We start from the raw sequence: 23,278 nt of genomic DNA, 5'->3' as shown, positions 1-23,278 counted from the left end.
ATTGATTATGTGATTTTGCTGTAAAGAGAAGAAAAATTAAGAAATTGCGTGTCAAATAGTTTATAGGTCAACTCCGAGTCTGTACTAATTTATTGCAAGGGCGGCTAGCTAGTACTGGTTTGTACTACAACCACATGTTCTTATCTTTTATTTGAGTTGCAACATTTGACCAAAAGCATGGATGAAGTAAGTGTGTCTGGGCCATCCTAGTGCGAAGCTTAACTCTTGTGATGGCACACGCAAACCAAACACAAAGCGCCAAAAGAAAGAAAAGTCTTTGTCGTCGCAATCTCTTAACTTTTATGTGAAAGCTTGCACGGGATAACCTGAACGAAGTCTTTTCTTTAATAAGCTACCCAATCACTTTCTAGATTCCTTTAGCTGTGTCCTAAAAAGATTTTCACTTTTCTCCCCTCCTCCCCATAGCAAGAAACAAAAGAAAAAAAAAGATGGATTCTTTATCATATTCTTCGGTGAAATCTATGTTGATCCAAGCTCGAGGCTCGCTGAACTCGCGTCTGTCGGAGTTTGAGCCTCTGGCTCTTCTCGTTGCCCCGCTTGTCACTCTCTTTCTAGCTCAGGTTATCGGATCTGTGTTGGGCGTTGTCCACGAGAAAGGCCTGAAAGCATGTCTTCTGGGGTTTATCATGGGCTTCCTCAAGTGAGAATCTTATCTTCTCCGATCTCAATCTTGTTTCTTGTTTTTTGGATGAGTGAGAGTTTAATGATTCTTGTGGAAAATGAAACAGAATGATTCCTGGAGTACAAAGCTACATAGATGCTGAGAAACAAAAGGTGGGTTGTGTCTGAATCTGTAGATTATTAGTGTAATGACCAATTATTAAAAAAAAAAAAATTCTCCAACAGGTCTATTTAATGCTTTCCTCTAATTTTATAGTAGTATCTTCTACTCTTTAGTTCGTGCCTGAGTCAGTGATAAGAATATAGATATTGTTGGCAGAGAAGCAGCAGAATGTGTTGGACCAAATGGTTATTTTGTATCATTTAGACATGAGTCTCTGCTGGAGTTGAGATTTTAAAAGCAGAAAATTACTTGGGGATTTGAGACTGTAAATAAAAATAGTAAATCACTTAGATCAAGACTGTGAGACAATACTAGTAGCTTGGGATCTTGGTTAGGGAGACTTCAATGTTTTATACATTTTAGCATTAACGCTAACTAGTTGATGTTTGTTTTTCTTTTAATTCTACAGGTTGTTGATCAGTTACAATCTGGTGGCAGCTCTAAGAAAAATAATTGGGCTAAAGAACTGCCAGTAAAAGGTTTAGGTGTCCAAGTTCTTGAGAAAATGGAGACCGAGAAGAGAAATGATCCTAATTGGCAAGGAAAATGCTCTGGCACTGTGTATGTCTCTGGTAGCTGATAGCTTTGTTATATAAGCGTCCTACGAATGTTCCTTGTGGTTTTGGTGGAGATTCGTTTTAACTTGTACTACCTTTACTAACAGATACATAGGTGGAAACGAGTCTGAAGGACATTTTACATTGATAAATCAAGCATGTTCAATGTAAGTTATTGCAATTTGTGTGTTATTCTTGGCCCTGTAAATGGTGATCTTTTGTTGGTGTATAGAAAGGCAATTCAAGTTTCTATGTGTATGCCATGTATGGATGATGATGGCTTTCCAGGTTTGCGCATACCAATCCGTTGCATATAGACGTGTTCCAGAGCGTGGTGAGGTTTGAATCAGAAGTAGTCGCAATGACTGCTGCTTTACTCGGAAGCAAAGAAACGGTTTCAGGTGAACAGATATGCGGAAACATGACGTCTGGAGGAACAGAGAGTATAGTGTTGGCTGTGAAGTCATCTCGTGACTATATGAAGTACAAGAAGGGAATCAAACGACCAGAAATGTAATGTTTCCTCCAGCATGTTTCTTACATTGACCAACAAGTATAAACTTAGTTGATGGAACAATGTTTCATATGAAAGTGTAGGATTATACCTGAGTCGGGTCACTCGGCTTATGATAAGGCGGCTCAGTATTTCAACATCAAGTTGTGGCGAGTTCCAGTAGGCAAAGACTTCCGAGCTGATGTGAAGGCAATGAGGAGGCATATTAACAGAAACACCATCATGGTAATGTAATGTTTTGAGTTGCCAGTTATAATATTTTTTTTGATGTTTTCCCTTTCCAGGTTCCATGGTTTGGTATTCTTGAACTGTTGTACATATTCATGGTAGTTAAGGCTTGTGTGTTGCCTATTTCATGATTTTTTAAACCATATTGTTTCAGATTGTTGGATCAGCACCAGGATTCCCTCATGGCATCATTGATCCTATTGAGGTATAACTGGTTTCTCCTTCTCCTGTATTTGTAAAGACACTTATGTTCTTCTACATGCAATCAATGGGGGAGGACATCCTTTTTTTGTTTCATAATAGGAGCTTGGTCAACTGGCTCTTAGCTATGGAATATGCTTTCATGTTGACCTTTGCCTTGGTGGATTTGTGTTACCTTTCGCTCGAAAGCTTGGGTATGAAACAGTTTTCTTCTAACAACTTATCAACGGCTTGCCTTTTTCCTACATAAAAGAGATGCTGATAGTTTTAGGAAGCTATGTTCATAACTTAGAGAGGATAAGTTAATATTTTGTTTTTCCTCATTGTTCTTAGGTACCAGATCCCAGCTTTTGATTTTTCTGTACAAGGAGTCACTTCAATTTCCATTGATGTGCATAAATATGGTTTGGCTCCTAAAGGAACTAGTACAGTTCTCTACAGAAATCATGAGATCAGAAAGGTAAAAATTACTTGTTATTATCCCACTCTTTATTCAGTTTCTCCAGGCTCTATTACCAAGCACATATGAATCAGTTTTATTCAACTCCTGTGTTCTGATTCTAGCATGCTTGTTGTTTCAAAATTCATCTAGAAAAATGCTGTGCAAATTGTAGTCATATATATATATATATATATATATATATATATATAAATATCGATTCATATATGATATTTATCTGACATCTGTTTTTTCTGCCTGCAAAAAATCTGCTGCTGCATCTTACAAAACAGCACCAATTTGTTGCTGGTAAGTAAGAATAAAACCGTTGAATTTTATGCAAATACTAACTTCGGTATTTCTTCTCAACTGTTTGAAACAACGTTTTTTTGGCAGTAACTGAATGGTCAGGAGGACTATACGTGTCTCCAACAATAGCTGGGAGTAGGCCTGGTTCTTTGGTTGCTGGTGCTTGGGCTGCAATGATGTCACTAGGAGAAGAAGGTTTCCACCACTCTCTTAAAAAGTCTCAAGCTTTCTAGTCATTAGAGTGTGTCAAAAGCTTTAAATAGTTGATTCTGTTGTTTGTTTTACTAGGCTATCTAGAAAACACAGGAAAGATAATGGAAGCATCAAAGAGACTAGAGGAAGGGTTTGTAATTATTACTTTTTACCTTTTATATCTCTTCTTCAAACTAGCTTTGACTGTCAAGTATTATCATAATCTGCAGTGTAAGAGGAATCAGTGAACTGTTTGTCGTTGGAAAACCAGATATGACGATTGTGGCGTTTGGTTCTAAATCATTAGATATCTTTGAAGTTAATGACATCATGTCTTCCAAAGGTTGGCATTTGAATGCACTCCAGAGACCCAACAGGTAATCTTCTAGACCAAAACATTCTTCTCTTTCACTGTTCTGAAACTATTCGTGTGTGTGTTTTTGGATCAGCATTCATATATGTGTAACTCTTCAACACGTCCCTGTGGTGGATGACTTCCTCCAGGATCTGCGTGAAGCTGTAGAGACTGTAAGTCCGCTGTTGAGAAGTCTTTTTGACTTGATTGGTCGTTTCTTTTCTTCATTTTTGATCTCTCGTTGTTACTATGTTTTGGTTCAGGTGAAAGCAAACCCAGGACCAATCACAGGAGGCTTGGCTCCAATATATGGAGCAGCAGGTAAGATGCCGGACCGAGGGATGGTGAATGAGCTTCTTGTTAGTTTCATGGACAGTCAGTACTAAGTTTCTTTCGCAAGGTTGGAGTAAATTGATAGCACATTTCTTGTTGCAAGGGCAAAACTATGTACTTTTACAACCTCATTGTTTGGACTGTCCTAGTTAAATTTCATCACAATCATTACAATACACAACTCATTTTGTTACATTACATATTCAGAATAAATAAAAAAGATGATCAGTCAGATTTGTGGTAAGAAGGTTTTGATCTAGTGATTCACTACGAAGTATAGTAGATTCGCTATTGCTAGATACCGTCCAAACAAGAACCATGCAGCCACCTACAAACCACAAACGCTATTATTCAAACCGATTCATAACTGTAAAAAATGACTTGTGTTGGTAATATAGGAGTACTAGCCATTATTACATCGGGTGTAGCATTGACTGGTAAAGGAGTGTTTAACCAAACATCTTTAGACCAGTCAATGACCAGGAAACAGTACACATCTAGTTTAAGAAACAATCCTTTTCCAACTAGAGAAGTTTCCAAGGTACATAAAGAGGGACATACAAACAAACGCAAAAGAAACGAGACCGATCTTATATACATTTACGAGGAGGCAGAGGAAGTAGAAATAAAAGTCCCTAAGCTAATAGGAAACCTAAGGATAAGGGGCTTCAGTAGCTTTCACAAATCTGCCTTTGACACGCAACCTTGTATCAGCTCTTGCTTTCCTCGATTCATACCTTATGGTCTTATCATATCTGTCGGTACCAAAGATTCAATTAAGACAAAGGGAGAAACGTAAAACGGTGTTAGCTCACGGGTGGGAGATGCTGATCTATAGAAAAGTTATCAAAGGGGTAAGAAAAAAGCAGGCAGCATTTACCTCCGTGTTTTCCTCTTTTCTTTGTAACGCTGCATTGCATTGTCTCTGTTCTGAGCCAGCCGCTCCAGATCAGCCTTGGTTGCCACTAGTCTTGTACTCTTACAACTAGTTCCACCAATGTTTTCAGTGAAATTTAATTCACTGGAGGAGTTTGAACCTTTCTCGGAGCCGAAGGTAATAGGAAGATTGTTGCTCTCACACGTTAATACCTGCCCTGAAGTAGATTGATTGTAGTCATCCTGTAAAAGAATCCTAATCAGCATCACACACTCACAATAATTGTGTATCTATGATTAATTATATGTTGGTTAACACATAGATATCACAAGCCACAAATGGTTGGCATTGGTTTATAATCTGAGGTAAGCGAACTTGTATTGTATTTCTTACTAGATTTCAAGTGTTGGACACAATTTATTAGAAGAAAAAAAAACTTAGGAAAAAGGCTTCACCAAAGGTTAGACTGTAATGGGTCAACTGGAAAATACTTAAATGACAAAGGTTAATAATAACGTGTAGCTAAATATTTTACCTGGAAAATCTCTTTAACACCTTTGGCTTTAGTGGAACAAGTATCATTCTTCTTGACTTCAACAAAGCTGTTGATTTTGAATGAAGCAGCATCTTTTGTAACATAAGCAGCTTTCATTCTGCTACTGTCCTCGGGTTCTCTTGACTGTCCCAATTTAAAATCCCAAATCTACAAGTTCACAGTGACACAGGTTAAGAACCTAAACACTTTCTTTTTGCACCTTAAGGAAACCAATCTATCACTTATCCTCACTTCACAGAGAAACCTAAACTGTTTTAATTCCGAGAGAGAGAGACAGACCTGAGTACTCTGTCTCTGGCCATCACTAGTATTAGCAGCATTCCACAGCAAAGCTGTAAACGACGTCGTTTGAGGCTGCTGGTTCACTTCTCCACCACCACTGATCTCCTCTTCATCTCTTCTCCATCCCAATCTCTCCTGCATCTCCGGAACCATATTCCCTTCTTCTCCCGCTTCTCCATCACACTCACCATCATCTCCACCACCACCACCACTCTTGAGCAGCTCCTCAAGCTGTTTACACAACACCTGCTTATACCTCCCGCAGCTAGATCCACCTTTCTTGGGAACAGGAACCACCAGCTCCTGCAAAACGTCAGATCCAGAGATCCACGAATCCAACTCCATCCCAAAACTCTCCATCGTCACCGGCACTTGCTTCTCTTCTTCCTTCCTCCCTTCAAGATCAATCCCCCACAACGCTCCAAGCTCCAGCGCCGAAGGACAACCGGTGAACCCTTCGATGGCAGACCGGACATGAGCGTCGGAGACGGAACAGCTCCCGTGAACATCCCAGTCGCACTCCTGACACAGGACGAGGCTGTCGGTGAAGCACCGCACGGATACCGGCTCGCTGCCGCAGTTATCGCAGATCTGAGACCGCACGTGCTTCTTGGAGAGGAGATTCGCGGTGTGCACGTGGCGGTCGCAGGGTAAACAGAGCTTCGCTGCGTCGGCTCTGCAGAACAGAACCGCCGCTCGCTCGTTGCAGAAGTCGCACGGAACTCTCTCGCTACTGCTGCTCATGATGATTCCTCGAGAAACTATTTTTGGAGTGATGATCAAATTCAGTTTAACACGTTTTCCATTTTCGAAGCAAATCTTTTGGAGTCAATAAGACAGGACACAAGCTGTATCTGTCTCAACTAATTATTGTACTAATTAAATACTGTAGGGTTTGGGTTGTAATCGTCTGTATTGCGGTGTATAGAATAGACTATTAAGATCAAGAGTGTTTAGATCTAACGGTGTACTGAGGTCTGAGGGTATTGCCATTATGACGGCTGTAGCCTGTAGAATTCCGAATCCTATCTTTGAGAAAATATCTAATCCACTTTTCACCTTTTGTTTTAATTCTTTTTTTTTTTTTGTAATCTATTAGGGGAAAGTTGGATTAAAGCACGTGATTTTATAGAATTAGCTCATTCCTTAAATAGCAATCACTACCAATATAGAGTAACGTATTGAATCATTATTCTTTCTTTTTCTCTTTACAAACATTTCAAAACTTTTTTTTTTGTTCTAACTTCAACGTAACTATATATTATACATATATAATCAAATCATATTGTCGATGAGATAATCTGATAATGTCATCTTTCATTGTAGGGCCGGTTGTTGGCAAGAGTTATGTGTGCTACATAAAAGCACATGTCACATAACTATCGTGAGATATTTTTCAAGATATCCAATCCATTGAATGTGAAAAACAAAGTGACGTCGATAAACAAAGATGCATTATGTCGAGTATAAAAATATTCCAAATATAATCCATAGAAGAAAAAAAACAGAAAATGAGAAAACAAATTACATAGAAGCTACATTTAGGCCCATTAACGAATAATTTTGAAAAGGAAGTTAATAAGGCCCATAAACAAACAATTTCAAAAAGGAAATTAATAAACGGGCTTAGGCCCATTATAGATTCGGCCGGTGTATTTTACCCGCGGTGGTAGGTTCGTTTATAATTTGAAACAACAGCTTGCGAGGAAGAACAACCCTAAATCGCCATGGCAAACGAGAGATACTCAAGGAGCAACAGGGACGATCGTGATCGTGATTCGAGTGTGGATCGTTCGCCGGAGCGTGAAGGCGGACACCGGAACCAAGTCCGTGATCGCGATGGCGACTCGAAGCGTCGCGATTCGGATCATTATCGGCCGTCGAGGCGCGACGATAGGGAGGAAGAGAGAGATAGCGGTAAGGATAGAGGTCGGGACAGGGAAGGGAGTAGTAGAGATAGAGATAGGCATCACGAGAGGTCTAAGGATAAGGAAGGGAGGAGCAAGAGGAAAGAGAGAGAGGAAGAGAATGTGAATAGGGAAGGGAAGAAGAAATCTAGGTTTGCTGATGGGAGTAGTGAGAGGAGAAGCAGAGTTGAGGATGTAGCTGAGGGCTCTGGGGCCATGAACGGAGTCGAGATTGTGAGTTTCTATGCCTTCTCTTTGATCAAAAATAGTTTCTTTGTTAGCTCAGTTTCAGTAGATTTGTGGTTGGTTTTGTTTAGATTTCTCAACGATATTCAAAGTTGTGTTTGTGATGCTCGTATGTTCTTGTTTCTATGCAGGAGGGCGCCGCTTCATATAGTTCTACTGCATTGGAAACAACTTCATTGGCCCCTAGACACACCCTGCCCACTAAGGTATCTTCGATATCTACAAAGGATGAAAATAAGGGAGTTAGTATTGTCAGGTCTCATGAGGTTCATGGAAAATCTAGTACAGATGGAAGAACATCGTCAACAGCTGGGGAAAGTAGTGCAAGCTTGTCGTCTCTTGATGCATTAGCGAAAGCTAAGAAAGCGATAGAGCTTGGAAAGGGAATTGCGGATAGATTTAAGAAGCTTTCTTCGGTAAGATTTGTAGATATTCTGGACATTTGCATTCATTCTTTCTCTTGGAACTTTGTTGTTTGATAAACTTATTTCTCTCTTCTCTGACGCAGATGAACCAGGGTACTAAGCCAACTTCAGAAGGTAGTCCACATACCAGAGTGCAATCATCGACTACCACTCCTGCTGTCTCTGCAGGAACATCTTCTGCTTCAGCACTGCCACATGCTGTCTTCCCTGGCCCTGAGAGTACTTCCAACATTGAAGCTGTTAGGAAAGCTCAGGAGTTGGCAGCAAAGATGACATTCCGTCATGATCCTTCAGCTCTCAATTATTTCTCAGGACAGGCACCCACAGAGACAATGGCTGTTACACAGAAACCGGCCAAGCCCCCTGTTCTGCGTGTGGATGCGCTTGGAAGGGAGATAGATGAACATGGGAATGTGATTAGTGTGACTAAACCAAGCAATCTTACTACATTAAAGGTCAGTAAAGTTAATTTAAGTGTCCAAGCTTTCTATGTTTTTCTTTTGGGGATCGAGCTCCTAATATACTACTTGGATGTTTACAGGTTAACATCAACAAACAGAAGAAAGATGCTTTTCAGATTCTCAAACCCCAATTGGAAGTAAATCCAGAAGAAAACCCCCATTTTGATCCAAGGATGGGAATTGATAAAAACAAGATTTTGAGACCAAAACGGATGAGTTTTGAGTTTGTTGAGGAAGGCAAATGGACTAGGGATGCTGAGAGTCTGAAGTTAAAGGTATGCATTGTATTTTCTTTGATGAATTCTTTATAGCCATTTCATTATTGCTGGCCTTTACAGAGGTCTTACTGTGTCTATTTCTTTATCTTTGATTTAGAGTCAATTTGGTGAAGCAAAAGCAAGAGAACTGAAGGTGAAGCAAGCCCATCTGGCTAAGGCCAATGATGGTATCAATCCAAATTTGATAGTAGTATCCGAACGTGCCCCGAGAAAAGAGAAGCCCAAGGAAGTAATCCCAGATGTTGAGTGGTGGTACGTAATTTTTCTCACTCTGCTTTTTTTTTTTTTAGTGCTGTGTCGTTTGTTTCGAATATTCATCTGATGAAGTTTAGGTGGCATAACTATGAGGAAAACAAATTCATACTACAGCTATCAAACTGAACGTGTAACTTCTAGGGTATAGGATGAAAGTGATTAATAACCATAAGGAGTAGCTTCTGTTCCTGCTTGTTAAGTGTTAATTGTGTCTATTTTTGAATTATTCTCCCATTTCTGTTAGTCTGGATATGTATACCTAATATTGCATTTTGTTGATTTTGGTGAGTGCTGGCTCATTTTGCTCAGTAGTTAGCCGCATATTGCTTCTGAAATTTTGTATACTTTTGTGACACCACCATGTGATTACTAGTAACAATGAATCTCCTATGATATGTGAACCACTTAGTTTCCTTTCTTTGATGAGATTTATCTGGGTAGCTTTTGTGCTGTGATTTTTGGCCTTTTTTCTGCATATGTTCATGATGGGTTGTCTTAGTTCATAATTTTTTTTTTCTCTCTTTCAGGGATGCAAGTGTCCTCACCAGTGGCATATATGGCGACATAGCTGATGGTGTCATTACCGATAACGACCTGAAGATAGAAAAACTCACACATTACATTGAGCATCCGCGTCCCATAGAGCCACCTGCAGAAGCAGCGCCTCCACCACCCCAGCCTCTTAAACTGACAAAGAGGGAACAGAAGAAGCTGCGAACCCAGAGGCGTCTATCAAAAGAAAAGGAGAAACAGGAGATGATCAGACAAGGTTTGCTTGAACCACCAAAAGCAAAGGTGAAAATGAGCAACCTGATGAAGGTTCTTGGGCCTGAAGCAACACAGGACCCAACCAAGCTTGAAAAGGAGATCCGCACAGCAGCTGCCGAACGTGAGCAGGCTCACGTGGACAGGAACACAGCAAGGAAGCTAACTCCTGCAGAGAAACGTGAGAAGAAAGAGAGGAAGCTCTTCGACGATCCAACAACAACGCTGGAGACGATAGTGTCGGTGTACAAGGTGAACAAGCTTTCTCATCCTAAAGCTAGATTCAAGGTGGAGATGAATGCAAGACAGAACAGATTGACAGGGTGTAGCGTGATGACGGATGAAATGAGTGTGATTGTGGTGGAGGGTAAGAGTAAAGCCATAAAGAGATACGGGAAGGTTATGTTGAAGCGGATAAACTGGGAAGAGGCGGTGAAGAAGGATGATAAGGAAGGAGAGGAAGAAGATGAAGACGAAGAGGAGAATAGTGAAAATAACAAGTGCTGGTTGGCTTGGCAAGGAAGCGTTGCGAAACAGAGTTTCCATAGGTTTCATGTACAAGAGTGCTTGACGGAATCAGCTGCCAAGAAAGTATTCAGTGATGCAGGTGTCGCACACTACTGGGATCTCGCTGTCAACTACACAGACGACTAAATCATTCCTTAGTGTATTCTGTCAATTGCTATAATGTCTCTGGTACCGTTACTTCTTATCTTATGTCATCATCCATTACAGTGAAATTACTTTAACTACTGAATATGTTTTGTGTTCTGCTTTTGTTTTAACTGTTTGTTCACGAGGTAATCATTAATCAAAGGTAAAATGATGCAGAATGCATGATCAGATTCACCTCTTTTCAGTAAAACATAAGAAATTAAGAATAGTAATGTCATTGATTAAGTCGTAGTGTCTAGATCCACGAAGACTTTTAGAATGATTTAAGTTCTTTATTATACAAAAATAAATATTATCCTCTGATTACAGTTAACACTTTCCACCAACCGAAATCATGATGATAATGTATTGTCACGCGCATGACCCGCTCGTGTAGAAATGGTCGTATGTTCCTTCTTTTATCACACGGACGTGCGACAAAATGCGTCGAGACTCAGTGGTCGTTGTGCGCCTGACAGCTACGGCCCTCCAGCTTTCTCTTTACCCAACAATCCACGCGCGCTCCAGCACATACGGCGCGTGTACCAATCCCACTCCCTGAACTATTATCCCTTACGACTTTTTTCCTTAATTAAAGCGTGTTTCTTCGTTTTTGTTTTCTACCTTAAATATTTGTCAAAACCCTCTATTTGGTTTATTCTCTTCTACTTCCTTCTCCTCTGCTTTCGAAACATTCCGGTGAATTCGATCGAATAAAACAAAAGAGTGGGTAAACAAAATGGATATGGCGACGGTAACGAGATATCTGGAGAGATCGGTGCAGAATTGTTCATTGAGTAACCAGATAAGGAGTTTCGAAGATGAGCTTGGTCTGACGGACGAGAGCGAAGAAGATCATGTCCCGATCTTGGATAGAACGTTGGAGCTCAATTCTCACATCTCTGTTCCTTCACATTTGGAACAGTGTCTTGATCTTAAGGTAAGGAGTAACTTCATTTTGTTTCCTTGCAATTGAATTATTTTGTTAGATGTTCTTGTTTACTTAATGTTGCATTTATTACATCAACCCTTGTCTCTATTGTCTTTAAATGCTCCCAAGTTTGTTTTTTATTTTCATAACTAAACGAGAAACCCTAACTGAAATTTCCATGTTGTTTCTTTTTGAATTAAATTTTGTTTTGGTTTTCTTTTGTGGAATTCTTGTATATTTTTACCAGAGAGATTCGCATTGAAAAAAAAAAAATATAGTCCAAGTTGTTTTTGTCTCATGACCTGGGGAGCATTTTTTGCATTGCGTTACAGTGCAAGGAAGAAAAGCAGAATCATTCTGTCACTTCTTTTAACGTCAAAGTAGTTATTTATTACTTTGGAGTATTGATGTATGGAGTTGGTATTTAATGTTTAGACAGGAGAGTTTTTCTACATAAACCGGAACAGCAGAATGAGAGTGATGGAAGATCCAAGGAACTCGGTTAGCTACAACAATGCAGGTGAATTTAGTGGAGAGTCTGATGTAACTGTGTTTTCAGAAGATGACAGCTTGTCCTATTATGAGAACGAAGAGTCTTCATCAGAGTCATCAAGGGAGAGTCACATAGAAGAGGAAGAAGAACAAGTTCTTGCGGTTGCTGGTTGCAAAGCTTGTTATATGTATTTCATGGTACCTAAACTCTTAAACGATTGCCCCAAATGTGCAGCTCAGCTTCTCCACTTTGATCGACCTCACTCTGCTTCTCCTTAAATGTTTTTGTTTTCATTTCTTTTCAGTCTCTTCACATAAGCTTTTAGTTTTTCTTTCATTTTCTTTACTCTCCTTTTCATCTCATAGATTCTATATGTATAAAGTATTGGTCGTGTTCTGTTTCAATCGCATTAACACGAGGTTTGAAGGCAATGTTTCAAACAACAGATGAAAAACATTAATCAGGGTTAGAATGGTGGTAGCATGCATGTTTTGTATGGAGTTTGTACATTTGTGAGATACAAAAATCGATTGGTTATGAAAGGAGAGATTGTTGAGTGTTCATAGGGGATGTTTGGGACAGTTGCTACACTAAAAACATTTAAAATTGGGTCAATGAAAGATAAGAGGACTTAAGAGCACCCGCGCTCTATGTGGGAAGGAAAAATTCATAATGATTGCAGCATGTGAGTACCACATTTTCTGCTCCTTTTGTTTCCCATTTTAATTTTGAGTCTTTTGACCAAAATAAAGATTACTAAAACAACAATTAAGAGAGAAAACTTAATTCAACTTTAGAATCACAAACACTTAACTAATAATTCCTCCATTTTTGTCAAAAAATAAGTCCTCCGTTTTAAATAAGTGTTATTGTAGAGTAATTTTTTTTATAAAATAAAAGTCATTTTATGATTTTAATGCAATTTTCACATTATCTATTTTGCCTCTAATTAAACTTAGAAACAATAATTTTTTTTTAATTTTTTAACAATTAAATAAGGATAAAAACTAAATATTTAAATATTTTATAATTTTCTTAAAATTTTAAGCATTTAACTTGAAATGGATAAAGTATTACCGTTAGTAAACATTGACAAAAATAGTTTATATATAAAATACTCCATCAGACATATTTATTTTTTGTGGAGATATAGCTGGATTTTTAGTTTGCGTTTTTAGTTTGCTAAAAATGTTGAAAGACAATGAATGTAATTACTTAAATTATCATCATAAGTTTCATAATTAATTATGTCTAATACTTCCTCCGGTTCATTATAAGTGTCATTTTGACATTTTTCACGGAGATTAAAAAAATTGTATAATAGACTAATATATTCTTATTTAATATATGAATAATTAAATAAAAATAATTTAAATAAAAATCTATTGGTTATTTAAAAGAGTAAAAAATAGATTTAATGTATAAATTTACATTAGAATTATAGAATAACACTTATTTTGAAACAAAATAAAAAACTTAAAGTCACACTTATTGTAAAAACTATTACATTAAATGCTTGCTAATAAAAAGTCCGCTTATGAGCTAATGTCAACTCTTGGACATCTGTGTATTTAACTATTTTTGGTTCATTTTGTTAAGTAGTTAGTTGACTTTTATTTTCTTAGCTGCTTCCACCTTCAAAAGAGGAGCGAGAGCTGGTAGTTTGTGAAACTTTTCACGTTTTTTCTTCTCTATAGAAACAAAGGAGATGTACTTTTAGTTAATCCTACAAGATGTTCGAGAGTTGAAATTAGCTTATTAGTAGAATACACTGAGTCTCATTTAGAGGCTTCACATGCTTGTGCGGATGAAAACGTATCAATAGATAAAAACACATCAATGTCACACAGCTGAGGAACATAGCTGATAGCCCAATGAGAGGCTTGAGCAAGAAAATCACAATTGGTACAGAAACATAGATGTTGGCCTAAGAGTTGTGTGTGCATATACAACCAAAAACGCGTGAAGAGACGAAAGGACAAATAAAGCATAGATTGTCACGAATGTGGTATTAATAGAATCATAAGGGAAATTTAGAATTATTAGACTCGTCCAGATATCATTGTATATGAATGAACAAAGTAGATCGGTTCTAGAGAATCTAACTATCGTATGACAAAGTGTAAGAAAACGGTAATCCGAGTCTACCATAGGCCTGAACTAGGCTTTTGCAATTTTATATCTCATGCTTTTCATTAGAAGAATGCTTATTACAATACATAGTTTGCTATTTCTAATTCTACAGGGATCTTTTCTTTAAATCTTTATTACTTAGACTGTAAATGGTAACTATGAAATAGAATTAGTAGAATCAAAATAGATGGAATGAGATGAAAGGAATTAGTTTAAAAATGGAATATTTTTATTCTATCCATTCATAATAAAAATAGCAGAGAAATGTTTAGAAAATATTTTTTGTATATTTTTTTGGAATGTTTGTGGAATTAATAAAATGAGTATTCTATTACATTCATATCAAATAGTGAAAATATAGAATTAATTAAATAAATTATTTCGCACCATTCCATTAAAAAAATCAACAACATAGTTGCACCCAGAGTCGTGCCTCAACGATAGATTCTGAAACATTGGCTACATCAAATTTTCTTGAAACAATTAAGAGCATATTTTTCTAGTTTCATCTATTTAAGCCCAATTAACAAAAATATAAAAGAAATGCTTAAAGGTTAAATTTTTTTTATGATTGTTACAATAAAGAAGAATTTACTACATTATAAAATGAATTATGGTTTTCATACTTAAGCAACTAAAATAGTATATAATCATTTTAATTATCAAAATACAATACAATAAATAAAAATCGGTTGTATTATATATATTTTTTTATTTGGGTATATTATACTTGTTAATGTATATCATACAAAATATTAAAGTTCTACTTGTTTTATTTATTTTCATAGAGCTGGTTAAAATTTTCAAATTTAATAGTTTATTCAACTTTTTTGTTTTGAAAAAATAAAAACTAGTTTGTTTAGTAATTTAGCTTTTATTTGTTTCTACTATATGACCTGACTATGATAACATTTATCACTAAGTGTAGGAATTTTATTTTCGCTTATGGCAGCTCAAATTGTTGGCACGACATAAGTCACGGTTTTTAATTATAGACATATTTTCATAGATGATAATAAGAGTTATTGTTTTCTATTAGAATTATCGAAAATTTTCAAATTTCTTTGTCATAGAGCATATACCAAACTAAAATAGAGTATCTGCAATTCTACAGGACCAACATTTGGTATTTACAAAAATCGATGGAAAATCGTAAATAAATTTTTTAAAAGAAATGTATTCATTTAGGGGGAATTAATTGTACATGATATCATGTGATTATTTTCAATCAGAGGAAGTTTGGCTATGCATGACTCCATGTAGTAGCAAAATCTCTCATTAAAAACCATTTCCTTTCTCGTCGCCAAAACTCAAATCGCTATAACCAACTCCATTTAGGATTGTTATTGTCAATCTATTTTGCCGGCCACTGTTACACTAACTATATTGTGTGGTATTATTTCGGTTGATATTAAACAAAAGGTTTACATAATAGTTCCTCGAAGGTAAAAAAAGTGCAAGCAGCAGCAGCGATCACACACAGCTATAGAAAATTTATACCAAATATTGAAGAATATTGCCAAAAATGTAAATAAAAAACAATTGTAAAAAGTACACATGCATGTGTTATGGTGTATATAGGTAGGAGAATTGTGGGGGTCACATGGAGTTCAGAGAAAGAGCAGAAGAGTGCCCACGTCGTCTGTGGTTTAGGTCCTCGGGCTCTGCGGATACCAAACACCATCATGCATGCCCAGCTCTAATTTTTTTTTTTCGTTCTTTTTTGGTTTCTTTTTTTATACAAATTAGGGTTTTCTTTGTGTATTTCACATCCTCCTACGACCATCAAATATAATATATACCCGCATCTCCCCCAGTATAGTATATAAAAAAATACATACTTTAACAATTTCTTTTGGAGCATTTTCAACCTATAATACTATTATAATATCAAGATTACACTATTTTAGCGTAATTTTAATACTAAAATTTTTTTCATCTCAAATTCAACTCCAAAACACTATTTTAATATGATTTTCACACTAAACCTCTCCAATCTACACTAAAAATTACATCATTTTAGTGTAACAATATAATTTCACAGTAAATTTTACGTAAACATATAGTGTCACACTAAAATAATGTAATTTTCAATATTAGAAAGAAGAGATTACAATTAAAATAGTGTGGAAATCATACTAAAATAGTATTTTAAAATTAGGTTGGATTTGACTTTACATCATTTTTCACACATCATTTATATATTATTAGCCCTTCTTTATTTCTTTCTTTCATGCTCCCTTTATATGGTTTCCTTTTACACATATTTTATGAATGTATTATTCAAGTTATCTATCTTATATTATTGACATTTTTGACAGGTATTGTCATCATATTTCTCTCCACTCTCTGCCCATCCACTTGCCTCATTTCTAATAAATTTAATTTTATTATTTCTCAAGTCACCCATGAGTCCTTTTTCTATAACATGCATATGTAACTAATAAGCAACTATGGTACTTCATATTCCTACATTTTTCTTACAACGTAAAAAGATGGACGTACATCTATGTTACACATAATTAGTACTAACAAAACCATCGATCAGTCGCAGTAAAACCAAAATAAAACATTTAGTGTAATTAAATTATCATCCATTTTGATAACCTCAAATGCTTGCTTAAGATATTAGAATTTTGCAAGTGAAAAGTATACAAAATAATAAATATATATTTTGAGAGTAGTAGTAGTAGTACGATATATTAGTAAATTTGTTTGCCTTCTATATATGACCATAATATTTTCACATACAAAAATCTCAGTTAAACATATATTAAATAAACACGAACGAGTCGAAAATTCACTGGCCACGATATTCACGAATTCTTTAGTTAGGGCTGATACACATGATTAATTTATGATGCTATTTTCGTAAGACTTTAGTGAAAAGATAAAGTTGTACTGTTAAAATATTTTAGGAAATGAGTGATTTTTATAAGAAAAACAAAAAGAGAATGCAATGAGTGATCGTTTTTCTGTAAAAATCGACTGTTGTAAGTAAAAATTAAATTAGTTAACGATCACTACACATCTAATAGAACATGTTTTTCATCATTCACTCATAAATTTCTGCATGTGTGTAACATTTTTATTAATTTTTGAGAAATTGAGAAATTGAGAAAATATTATAGAAGATTGATGTGGATGGCCTCTACTTAAAATTATAAGAATACTGTGGAAGGCCTCTACTGGATGCAAAATAAAGTAACTGATTGTTATCGATATGTTAAATGGACATGCTTGGATTATAATGGTCTAAACTCTAAAGACTTATTATCTAAGCATAAAAGGTTTGAGCCAAAAAACCATATATAATGAAGAATTGTTTTTGTAAGAACACGTCCGTAAACAGTTTTCGTTATTAGGAATAATTAAAAGAAAAAAAGACTAAACTAGAAGAGAAAGTTGACCCCAAATTTTTTTGGAAGAGATCATTACAATATAATTAGAGCTATAGAATAACCCAAAATCCCATTAAAAGAAGCAACCCATTAGGGCTAAAAATAAACTTTTCAAGTATATCAATAATTTAATTTCTTTGAAAACAAATTAATAAGGCTGTCAATTCTTTGTCACCGGAACATGGTCTGAAAAAGCGATTAGCTGGACCGATCACAACCCAATTCATCCATTTTCCTCGCGTAGGCATACCTTTCGTCCATTTAAAGTCAATAAAATCCAAATAAATTAAATCTTTTACAGGGATAATCAATATATTGTTAAATCAGTTTGAGTAAGAAGAAGAAAAAGTGTAGTCCTAAAATTATATATACATGACGTATCTATATTTTTTATCTCTACGTACATGAAATAATCCATAATTTCAGATTTTTATAATATTTAAAGCTGGCAGACAGAGAGACCATCACACTCCTCTCTTTCTTACATTCCCACAACCTCCCAAACAAAGAGAATTAGTGGAAAGTATGATTTGCAGAGGAATCATTCTCTTCCTCGTCCTCTCTCACTCACAACCCTACACACATATCATATAATTTTAAAAGTACCATATATAAAATATTTGTAATAGAAAAACAAAGAAATAACTAAATAAACAAAACCCTTATCTTCTTCATGAGAATCATTTCCTCTCCACAAAACCATGCCTTCTTAAAGCTCTCTTCAGTAACCCATCCATATATGGCCTCATGCTGAGATCATATGACCGATTTGTTTCCTCTTGAACCCTCTCCGCTTTACGGCGTTTGCAGCAACGGCGGAGGCGGCTTCTTGGAGGCGGTGATGATGAGAGAAGCAACAATAAACAATCAAGATTCTAGTGGAGAAGCATGTTCCGTATCCGATCCAATAGCAGCTTCTAATGAATATTATTATAATCCGGCCAACGAAGACGACGGATCCGCCTCCAAGAACGACGTCGTTGCTTCTACTAACCTAGAAGACGGTAACAGAGACAAATCTTGGCTCCGCTTAGGTGTAGGCCCTGAGAAAAACAACAACGGGACATCATCATATAAGCTCCAACGTTGTTGTAGCAAAAACGCAAGTGGAAGAGAAAATTCGTTAGACCTCACTTTGTTTACCTCATCCTCAACCGCGGCAGGAGCGGTTAGAAGTAAAGTAGATCACCCGCAGCCGCAGCCGCCATATTCTCATGATGAGTTGCTCACGATGCGTGGAGCGTCTTTGGTTTACAATCACCAGTTATTCCGGCCTCAAACGTTACTAAACCGCGGCTATTCGTTTCCATTTTCAAAACCATGGATACCTCAATATACGGCGCCATTTAGACCTTCATCAATAGGAATGATGAGTGAGCGTAACGTTACTATCAGTAATAGCTTTACAAGGAGTTGGTGCGAGGAGGAGGGAGGAGCTGGACCAAGCTCGGAGTTTAGGGTTATTGATCCTCCAAAAAGACCACATTCTGGTCTTTGGTTTCTTCTCCAAGCTTCGCAATTTCAGTAATTAAGACCTCTCTTGCATTTTCTTTAATCCTTTCTCAGTTTGGTTCAATTTTATTAGGTGAAACTCGATCATTCTTTTTTAAACAGTGTATATATTTGATAAAATTTGATTTGTGAACGCAGGGAAAAGGAACCGTTCTTACCTCAAGTAAACAAAAGCTACTTGAGAATCAAGTAAGTCTTTATTTGTCTCATGCATTATTGAAACTTATTTGTTTACGGAAGTCACTAAGATTGTTTCTGTTATATTCTAATTTTTCGAAAACAATTTGAATTTGCATGGATAAGAGATGGGAGAATCACGGTTAGATTGCTAATTAAGTACCTTATGAAGAAGCTTCAGTTGGATAGCGAGTCTGAGGTAAATACCTAAAGTTTTATAACTCTTTTATATAATGTTTTTAATGTTCTAAGTTTTGTGGATAAGAAATGAAAACGACATTACAACTCAATCCCCAACTTGTTAGGTCACACGTCTGATGTCATGGTGTCGTAATTTATATAACTTAGTTCAAATAAATCTTAGCTAGATATATTCAAACTTTAGTAATATAGGCTAAGTGATGGTGTTACAAAAAAAAAAGGTTATTAGGTGATGAAACCACTTTCTCTGAATATTAGGGCTACACAACATCCTTAATTTGGCGCAAATCTAATTAATAATCATGAATAATCTAGGGTTCGGATTTTTGAATCTGATTCCTTATGTGCTCAATCAATCAATTTCAAAACGAATTTTACATTATTTTAGCTTAATGATTCATCAAAAGATTTGTTTCTTAAGTAACTCTTCATTAGTAAGAAATTTGATAACCCAAAAAATTCCTCCATCTATCTCATTTGACAAAAATAGTGCTTAATTGTGTACTGATCACTTCTCGAAGTACCCACTACCTTATAAATAATTATTATCATTATTGGTGTTAATTATATTGTATATTCTCATAGGAATCTGGAAACCGAGAGGGGAATTAATTAACTGGCCTTTTCATGAGTTTCAGGCTATAATATAGTTATTGGTAATAATTTATAATAATGCTATTTGTGGAATAAAACAAGTCTGGGTCATCAGGCATGCTTGCTTTGAGAATAGTATAAACCAGAAAATAAAGTATATCTTAATGCAACCTCAAAAAGCTTACATGCGTAGGTGTATGCGTAGATGCTCTCGTTATCAGAATTGACATTAATCCAAGTATATTGCATGTTCCTATGGAGTCTAGATAGGCTCACAAATACATATTCATGCGCAAAGAATCAACTGCATGCATAGGTGTGCTTGCATGTGTATACACATAGTACATTCAATCTACCAGGTTCAGAAAGCTGCCGTTTAGATATTAGGTGGTGAAACACAAATTTTGAGTTTCACCTTAATTGGATGAGACAAGCTAATCGACTCGGCTAGGTACCTAATTTATCATATACATGATTTTTATTCTACATTAATTACAAAAGAATGTCACTTTCTAAAACACTAGTTGAGTAAATTAACGTCTTAGCATCCTTCTACGTGGTCATACGTACGGGTAAATCTTCTTAAAATTTTAGTTGTGTTATCTCGTTGATGATTGGATGACGTCTTGATTGTTGAGATTAGAGATCAGCTTCTACAAAAACGCACACTTTCATCATAGTTTAGATAATAAGTAGTATGATTTTTGATTTAAAACAAAAGACTTCAAAATTGTCTAGCACCAGTAATTCAATTAATGTAAACGGTAGTAAGAAATTTTGGAAAAAAATGGTAATAACATAGCCTGAAATTATTTCATAAAAATCAAATTATGAAAAGTTGGATTTAACGCAAAATACAATTAACGATGAAAAATAGTTTTCCGTTTAATGCTGAAGTTTCCATGTTTTAGCTTATTTTCTTGAGAGCATGCATGTCGCCACAAGAATATATATTGATATTTGGTCCGCGCATTGTGACATATAATATTCTTATTCAAATAAGTTTTTGATGAAAAACGTGAATTGAAAGCATTGATGCATGCATGGCTAACTTTGTCTTTTCCATCGAGCCAAAAGAAAATGTATCCCCCACTAACAAGCATATTAAAATTTCCCTAATTAAGATTTGGATAGTTTAATAATTTTCCTAGTCAATTAATTAGTTCACAATCCATTTAAAAGTAAATCCAAAATCGGAATGCAAGCATTTTAATTTGACTTTTCTAATCAAGTGATTGGAATAAAAGGTATTGAATTTTCTAAGAATAATAAAATGCCATGAACACTCAACACTGCGTGTAGAAAAACAGTACGTTAATATCACTTCTAGAATTAGTAGTCTATATAAACACCAGCTTTAAAAATATCCATCTTTCCTCGCGTAACTTAAATTATTTTGGTAACACCATGGGATTTGAAATTTTGCTTGAGATTCTGAATTCATTTTTTCGGGTAGCTGTAGCTATGAGCGAAAATTAAAGTTAGGGTTTAAATATTCTGGTACTTTTAACTTTTTTTTAAAAGAAAAACTGTTACCTTAACCGACCTAACATATGTAAAGAAGTATATAGACGTTTATTTTAAATATGTATCGTAAGATCTTGGCCGTGAAATATCAAGAAAAACAAATCTTGGCCGATATTAGAGAATATATAATGTTTGTAGATTTAAATAAAAAATGTTTTAATAGCTAATCTAAGGTTGGTGTGACCGTATTTGAAGGTATTCCTATTGTTCGATTTTCTTTATGGTCAAATATATGTGGTGAAAAACGGGGGGAAAATTACCTAACACTGTCGTCACGCTTATGCTTGCTAAGGTCAGCGATTCTCTTAATTGATCGTCGAATAGCAGAAATGTGTATAGATTTTAAACAGGGAGCTTGAAGTTACGTGTAGAATGTCGCATCGTAATCCCAAGTGGTCCACTTTCATGAATGTTGAAAGTTGAAACAAAGATCATCTCCTCACCAACCAATCACGTTCCTACAATAGAGCACAAAATAAACTATTAGTGTTCGAACTTGAATGATTTTTATTCATTACGTACCTTTTAGTTTCAACTGACCGATTTTAGTTCTTTTTTTCACTTCTTATCTTTGGCGTTAAGTCGAGAAAAGTGGAGATTTTAGGTATACGCACGGCAACAAACAAAGCACAAATTTCTTTACATGTTAACAATAAAAAAAGACTCACAGAGATTTTTTAAAAATGGTTACAGTAGTCATAGACGGAGTAACCCAATAGATTATCTAACCGGTCAAATTTGTAGATCATGTGTGTTATGCATGTACTCTAGTATATCCCCTTTCACACACACGAGCACGTATGTGAATATTTACCATGTGATCTTGACTCTTTCTTGTTTGTTTGATGATTGCAAACTATGGAAACAGATAGAAATAAGATGCAGAGGGCAACAATTATCGCCGTTGTTGACGATGCAGCATGTAAGAGATACCATATGGAATCCAAAATCATCATTACCATCATCATCTCCTTCTTTCACTTTGCTTCGGGATTCATCAACTAGTGATCATGTCATGATTTTGCATTATGGTAGGACTGCTTAATGATAAATTTATTTAATATTTTTTGCTTTCCGTGTAATATTTTTTGATCATTGTGTATTTATCAAGTTCTAAATGTTCCTCTCTCTTTTTTTGTGGGGTTTTGATAGTATTTGATAGTTCTCTTTTTAAAAAAAAATCAATGGAAAGTGATAGATGTTAAACGGTTTGTAAATTAGTTGACAACAAATAAAAGAAACATTTATCTACTTCACATAAAAACATTTAGAAATCACACCCTACTGATAAAATTCCTCTAATACCATTATTGTTCACTTGGGATTTCCACTTACACTCTTGGCGGGTTTTTCCTAGCTGGCGGTAGCTACGATGATTAACCCTGCTGGTGATATCTTCGATGAGGTTTCTTCTCGCCACTCCTTTACTCTCCGACTTACTCAAACTTATCTTCCCACAATATTCGTTGATTGGTTCTCTCTCTTTAGTAAAGCAGAATTTGAGTAGGTATCTAGGATGCTGTAGGCACCGTGCATCTAAGGTTTGAGGGCGCCTTTCTCTCAGGTTCGTGGCAACAATCAGGCCTTCCTGCTCCGTTCCCGTCTCGTTAGTCTGAGTCTGCTTCGTCGTCTTCCGTTGCTTTGACTTCATCTCTCGCTTCAATCGAGCT

At 35.9% G+C, this 23,278-nt stretch overlaps 5 protein-coding genes across 7 annotated transcripts; 4 read left to right on the top strand and 1 right to left on the bottom strand.

Annotated features, from left to right (window-relative positions):
• The first annotated feature begins 139 nt into the window (after positions 1–139).
• On the top strand, positions 140–4,167 carry LOC106359177 (sphingosine-1-phosphate lyase). Its single transcript, XM_048737961.1, has 15 exons — positions 140–661; positions 750–795; positions 1,215–1,366; positions 1,470–1,529; positions 1,651–1,875; positions 1,960–2,101; positions 2,259–2,309; positions 2,408–2,499; positions 2,639–2,765; positions 3,038–3,053; positions 3,141–3,248; positions 3,342–3,396; positions 3,476–3,622; positions 3,695–3,773; positions 3,864–4,167. Exons 1-15 carry the CDS (start codon positions 450–452, stop codon positions 3,984–3,986), a joined length of 1,635 nt encoding a protein of 544 aa, XP_048593918.1. The 5' UTR covers positions 140–449; the 3' UTR covers positions 3,987–4,167.
• A 130-nt stretch (positions 4,168–4,297) lies between these two features.
• LOC106361703 (zinc finger protein CONSTANS-LIKE 15) lies at positions 4,298–6,714 on the bottom strand. The gene is made up of 4 exons (XM_013801510.3): positions 5,646–6,714; positions 5,346–5,513; positions 4,814–5,052; positions 4,298–4,688 (listed from the first exon to the last, which is right to left on the bottom strand). The coding sequence occupies exons 1-4, from the start codon at positions 6,390–6,392 to the stop codon at positions 4,586–4,588; spliced, it is 1,257 nt and encodes a 418-aa protein (XP_013656964.1). The 5' UTR covers positions 6,393–6,714; the 3' UTR covers positions 4,298–4,585.
• A 545-nt stretch (positions 6,715–7,259) lies between these two features.
• LOC106361702 (protein RDM16-like) lies at positions 7,260–10,764 on the top strand. 3 transcript variants are annotated; one of them, XM_048737959.1, is made up of 7 exons: positions 7,645–7,789; positions 7,933–8,007; positions 8,090–8,217; positions 8,310–8,681; positions 8,768–8,962; positions 9,063–9,217; positions 9,748–10,764. In XM_048737959.1, exons 4-7 carry the CDS (start codon positions 8,310–8,312, stop codon positions 10,637–10,639), a joined length of 1,614 nt encoding a protein of 537 aa, XP_048593916.1. In that variant the 5' UTR covers positions 7,645–7,789; positions 7,933–8,007; positions 8,090–8,217; the 3' UTR covers positions 10,640–10,764. The 3 variants fall into 3 exon arrangements, with proteins under 3 accessions (XP_022545891.1, XP_048593916.1, XP_048593917.1); XM_022690170.2 differs by having other exon boundaries at positions 7,260–7,789; positions 7,933–8,217; XM_048737960.1 differs by lacking the exon at positions 7,645–7,789 and having other exon boundaries at positions 7,934–8,007; positions 8,085–8,217.
• A 483-nt stretch (positions 10,765–11,247) lies between these two features.
• Positions 11,248–12,610, top strand: LOC106360059. The gene is made up of 2 exons (XM_013799662.3): positions 11,248–11,579; positions 12,006–12,610. The coding sequence occupies exons 1-2, from the start codon at positions 11,379–11,381 to the stop codon at positions 12,339–12,341; spliced, it is 537 nt and encodes a 178-aa protein (XP_013655116.1). The 5' UTR covers positions 11,248–11,378; the 3' UTR covers positions 12,342–12,610.
• A 1,277-nt stretch (positions 12,611–13,887) lies between these two features.
• On the top strand, positions 13,888–22,859 carry LOC106361701 (protein LAX PANICLE 2-like). The gene is made up of 4 exons (XM_013801507.3): positions 13,888–19,121; positions 19,248–19,298; positions 19,413–19,485; positions 22,477–22,859. Exons 1-4 carry the CDS (start codon positions 18,358–18,360, stop codon positions 22,651–22,653), a joined length of 1,065 nt encoding a protein of 354 aa, XP_013656961.2. The 5' UTR covers positions 13,888–18,357; the 3' UTR covers positions 22,654–22,859.
• The last annotated feature ends 419 nt before the right edge of the window (positions 22,860–23,278 follow it).

Source organism: Brassica napus, chromosome A8 (genome assembly GCF_020379485.1).
Source record: "Brassica napus cultivar Da-Ae chromosome A8, Da-Ae, whole genome shotgun sequence".
Classification (NCBI taxonomy): Eukaryota; Viridiplantae; Streptophyta; class Magnoliopsida; order Brassicales; family Brassicaceae; genus Brassica; species Brassica napus.
This window is presented reverse-complemented; position numbering and strand designations above follow the sequence as displayed.

Excerpts from the sequence above, each read along its gene's own strand:
- LOC106359177 (XM_048737961.1), top strand. The coding sequence starts at position 450 with ATGGATTCTTTATCATATTCTTCGGTGAAATCTATGTTGATCCAAGCT. Across the intron at positions 1,876-1,959 it reads GGAATCAAACGACCAGAAAT|GATTATACCTGAGTCGGGTC; the intron begins GTAATGTTTCCT and ends ATGAAAGTGTAG. Across the intron at positions 3,397-3,475 it reads TCAAAGAGACTAGAGGAAGG|TGTAAGAGGAATCAGTGAAC; the intron begins GTTTGTAATTAT and ends CATAATCTGCAG.
- LOC106361703 (XM_013801510.3), bottom strand. The coding sequence starts at position 6,392 with ATGAGCAGCAGTAGCGAGAGAGTTCCGTGCGACTTCTGCAACGAGCGA. Across the intron at positions 5,053-5,345 it reads GTGTTAAAGAGATTTTCCAG|GATGACTACAATCAATCTAC; the intron begins GTAAAATATTTA and ends ATTCTTTTACAG. Across the intron at positions 4,689-4,813 it reads GAAAAGAGGAAAACACGGAG|ATATGATAAGACCATAAGGT; the intron begins GTAAATGCTGCC and ends TGGTACCGACAG.
- LOC106361702 (XM_022690170.2), top strand. The coding sequence starts at position 7,376 with ATGGCAAACGAGAGATACTCAAGGAGCAACAGGGACGATCGTGATCGT. Across the intron at positions 7,790-7,932 it reads CCATGAACGGAGTCGAGATT|GAGGGCGCCGCTTCATATAG; the intron begins GTGAGTTTCTAT and ends GTTTCTATGCAG. Across the intron at positions 9,218-9,747 it reads ATCCCAGATGTTGAGTGGTG|GGATGCAAGTGTCCTCACCA; the intron begins GTACGTAATTTT and ends TCTCTCTTTCAG.
- LOC106360059 (XM_013799662.3), top strand. The coding sequence starts at position 11,379 with ATGGATATGGCGACGGTAACGAGATATCTGGAGAGATCGGTGCAGAAT. Across the intron at positions 11,580-12,005 it reads AACAGTGTCTTGATCTTAAG|ACAGGAGAGTTTTTCTACAT; the intron begins GTAAGGAGTAAC and ends TTTAATGTTTAG.
- LOC106361701 (XM_013801507.3), top strand. The coding sequence starts at position 18,358 with ATGACCGATTTGTTTCCTCTTGAACCCTCTCCGCTTTACGGCGTTTGC. Across the intron at positions 19,122-19,247 it reads CTCCAAGCTTCGCAATTTCA|GGAAAAGGAACCGTTCTTAC; the intron begins GTAATTAAGACC and ends TTGTGAACGCAG. Across the intron at positions 19,299-19,412 it reads AAAAGCTACTTGAGAATCAA|AGATGGGAGAATCACGGTTA; the intron begins GTAAGTCTTTAT and ends TGCATGGATAAG.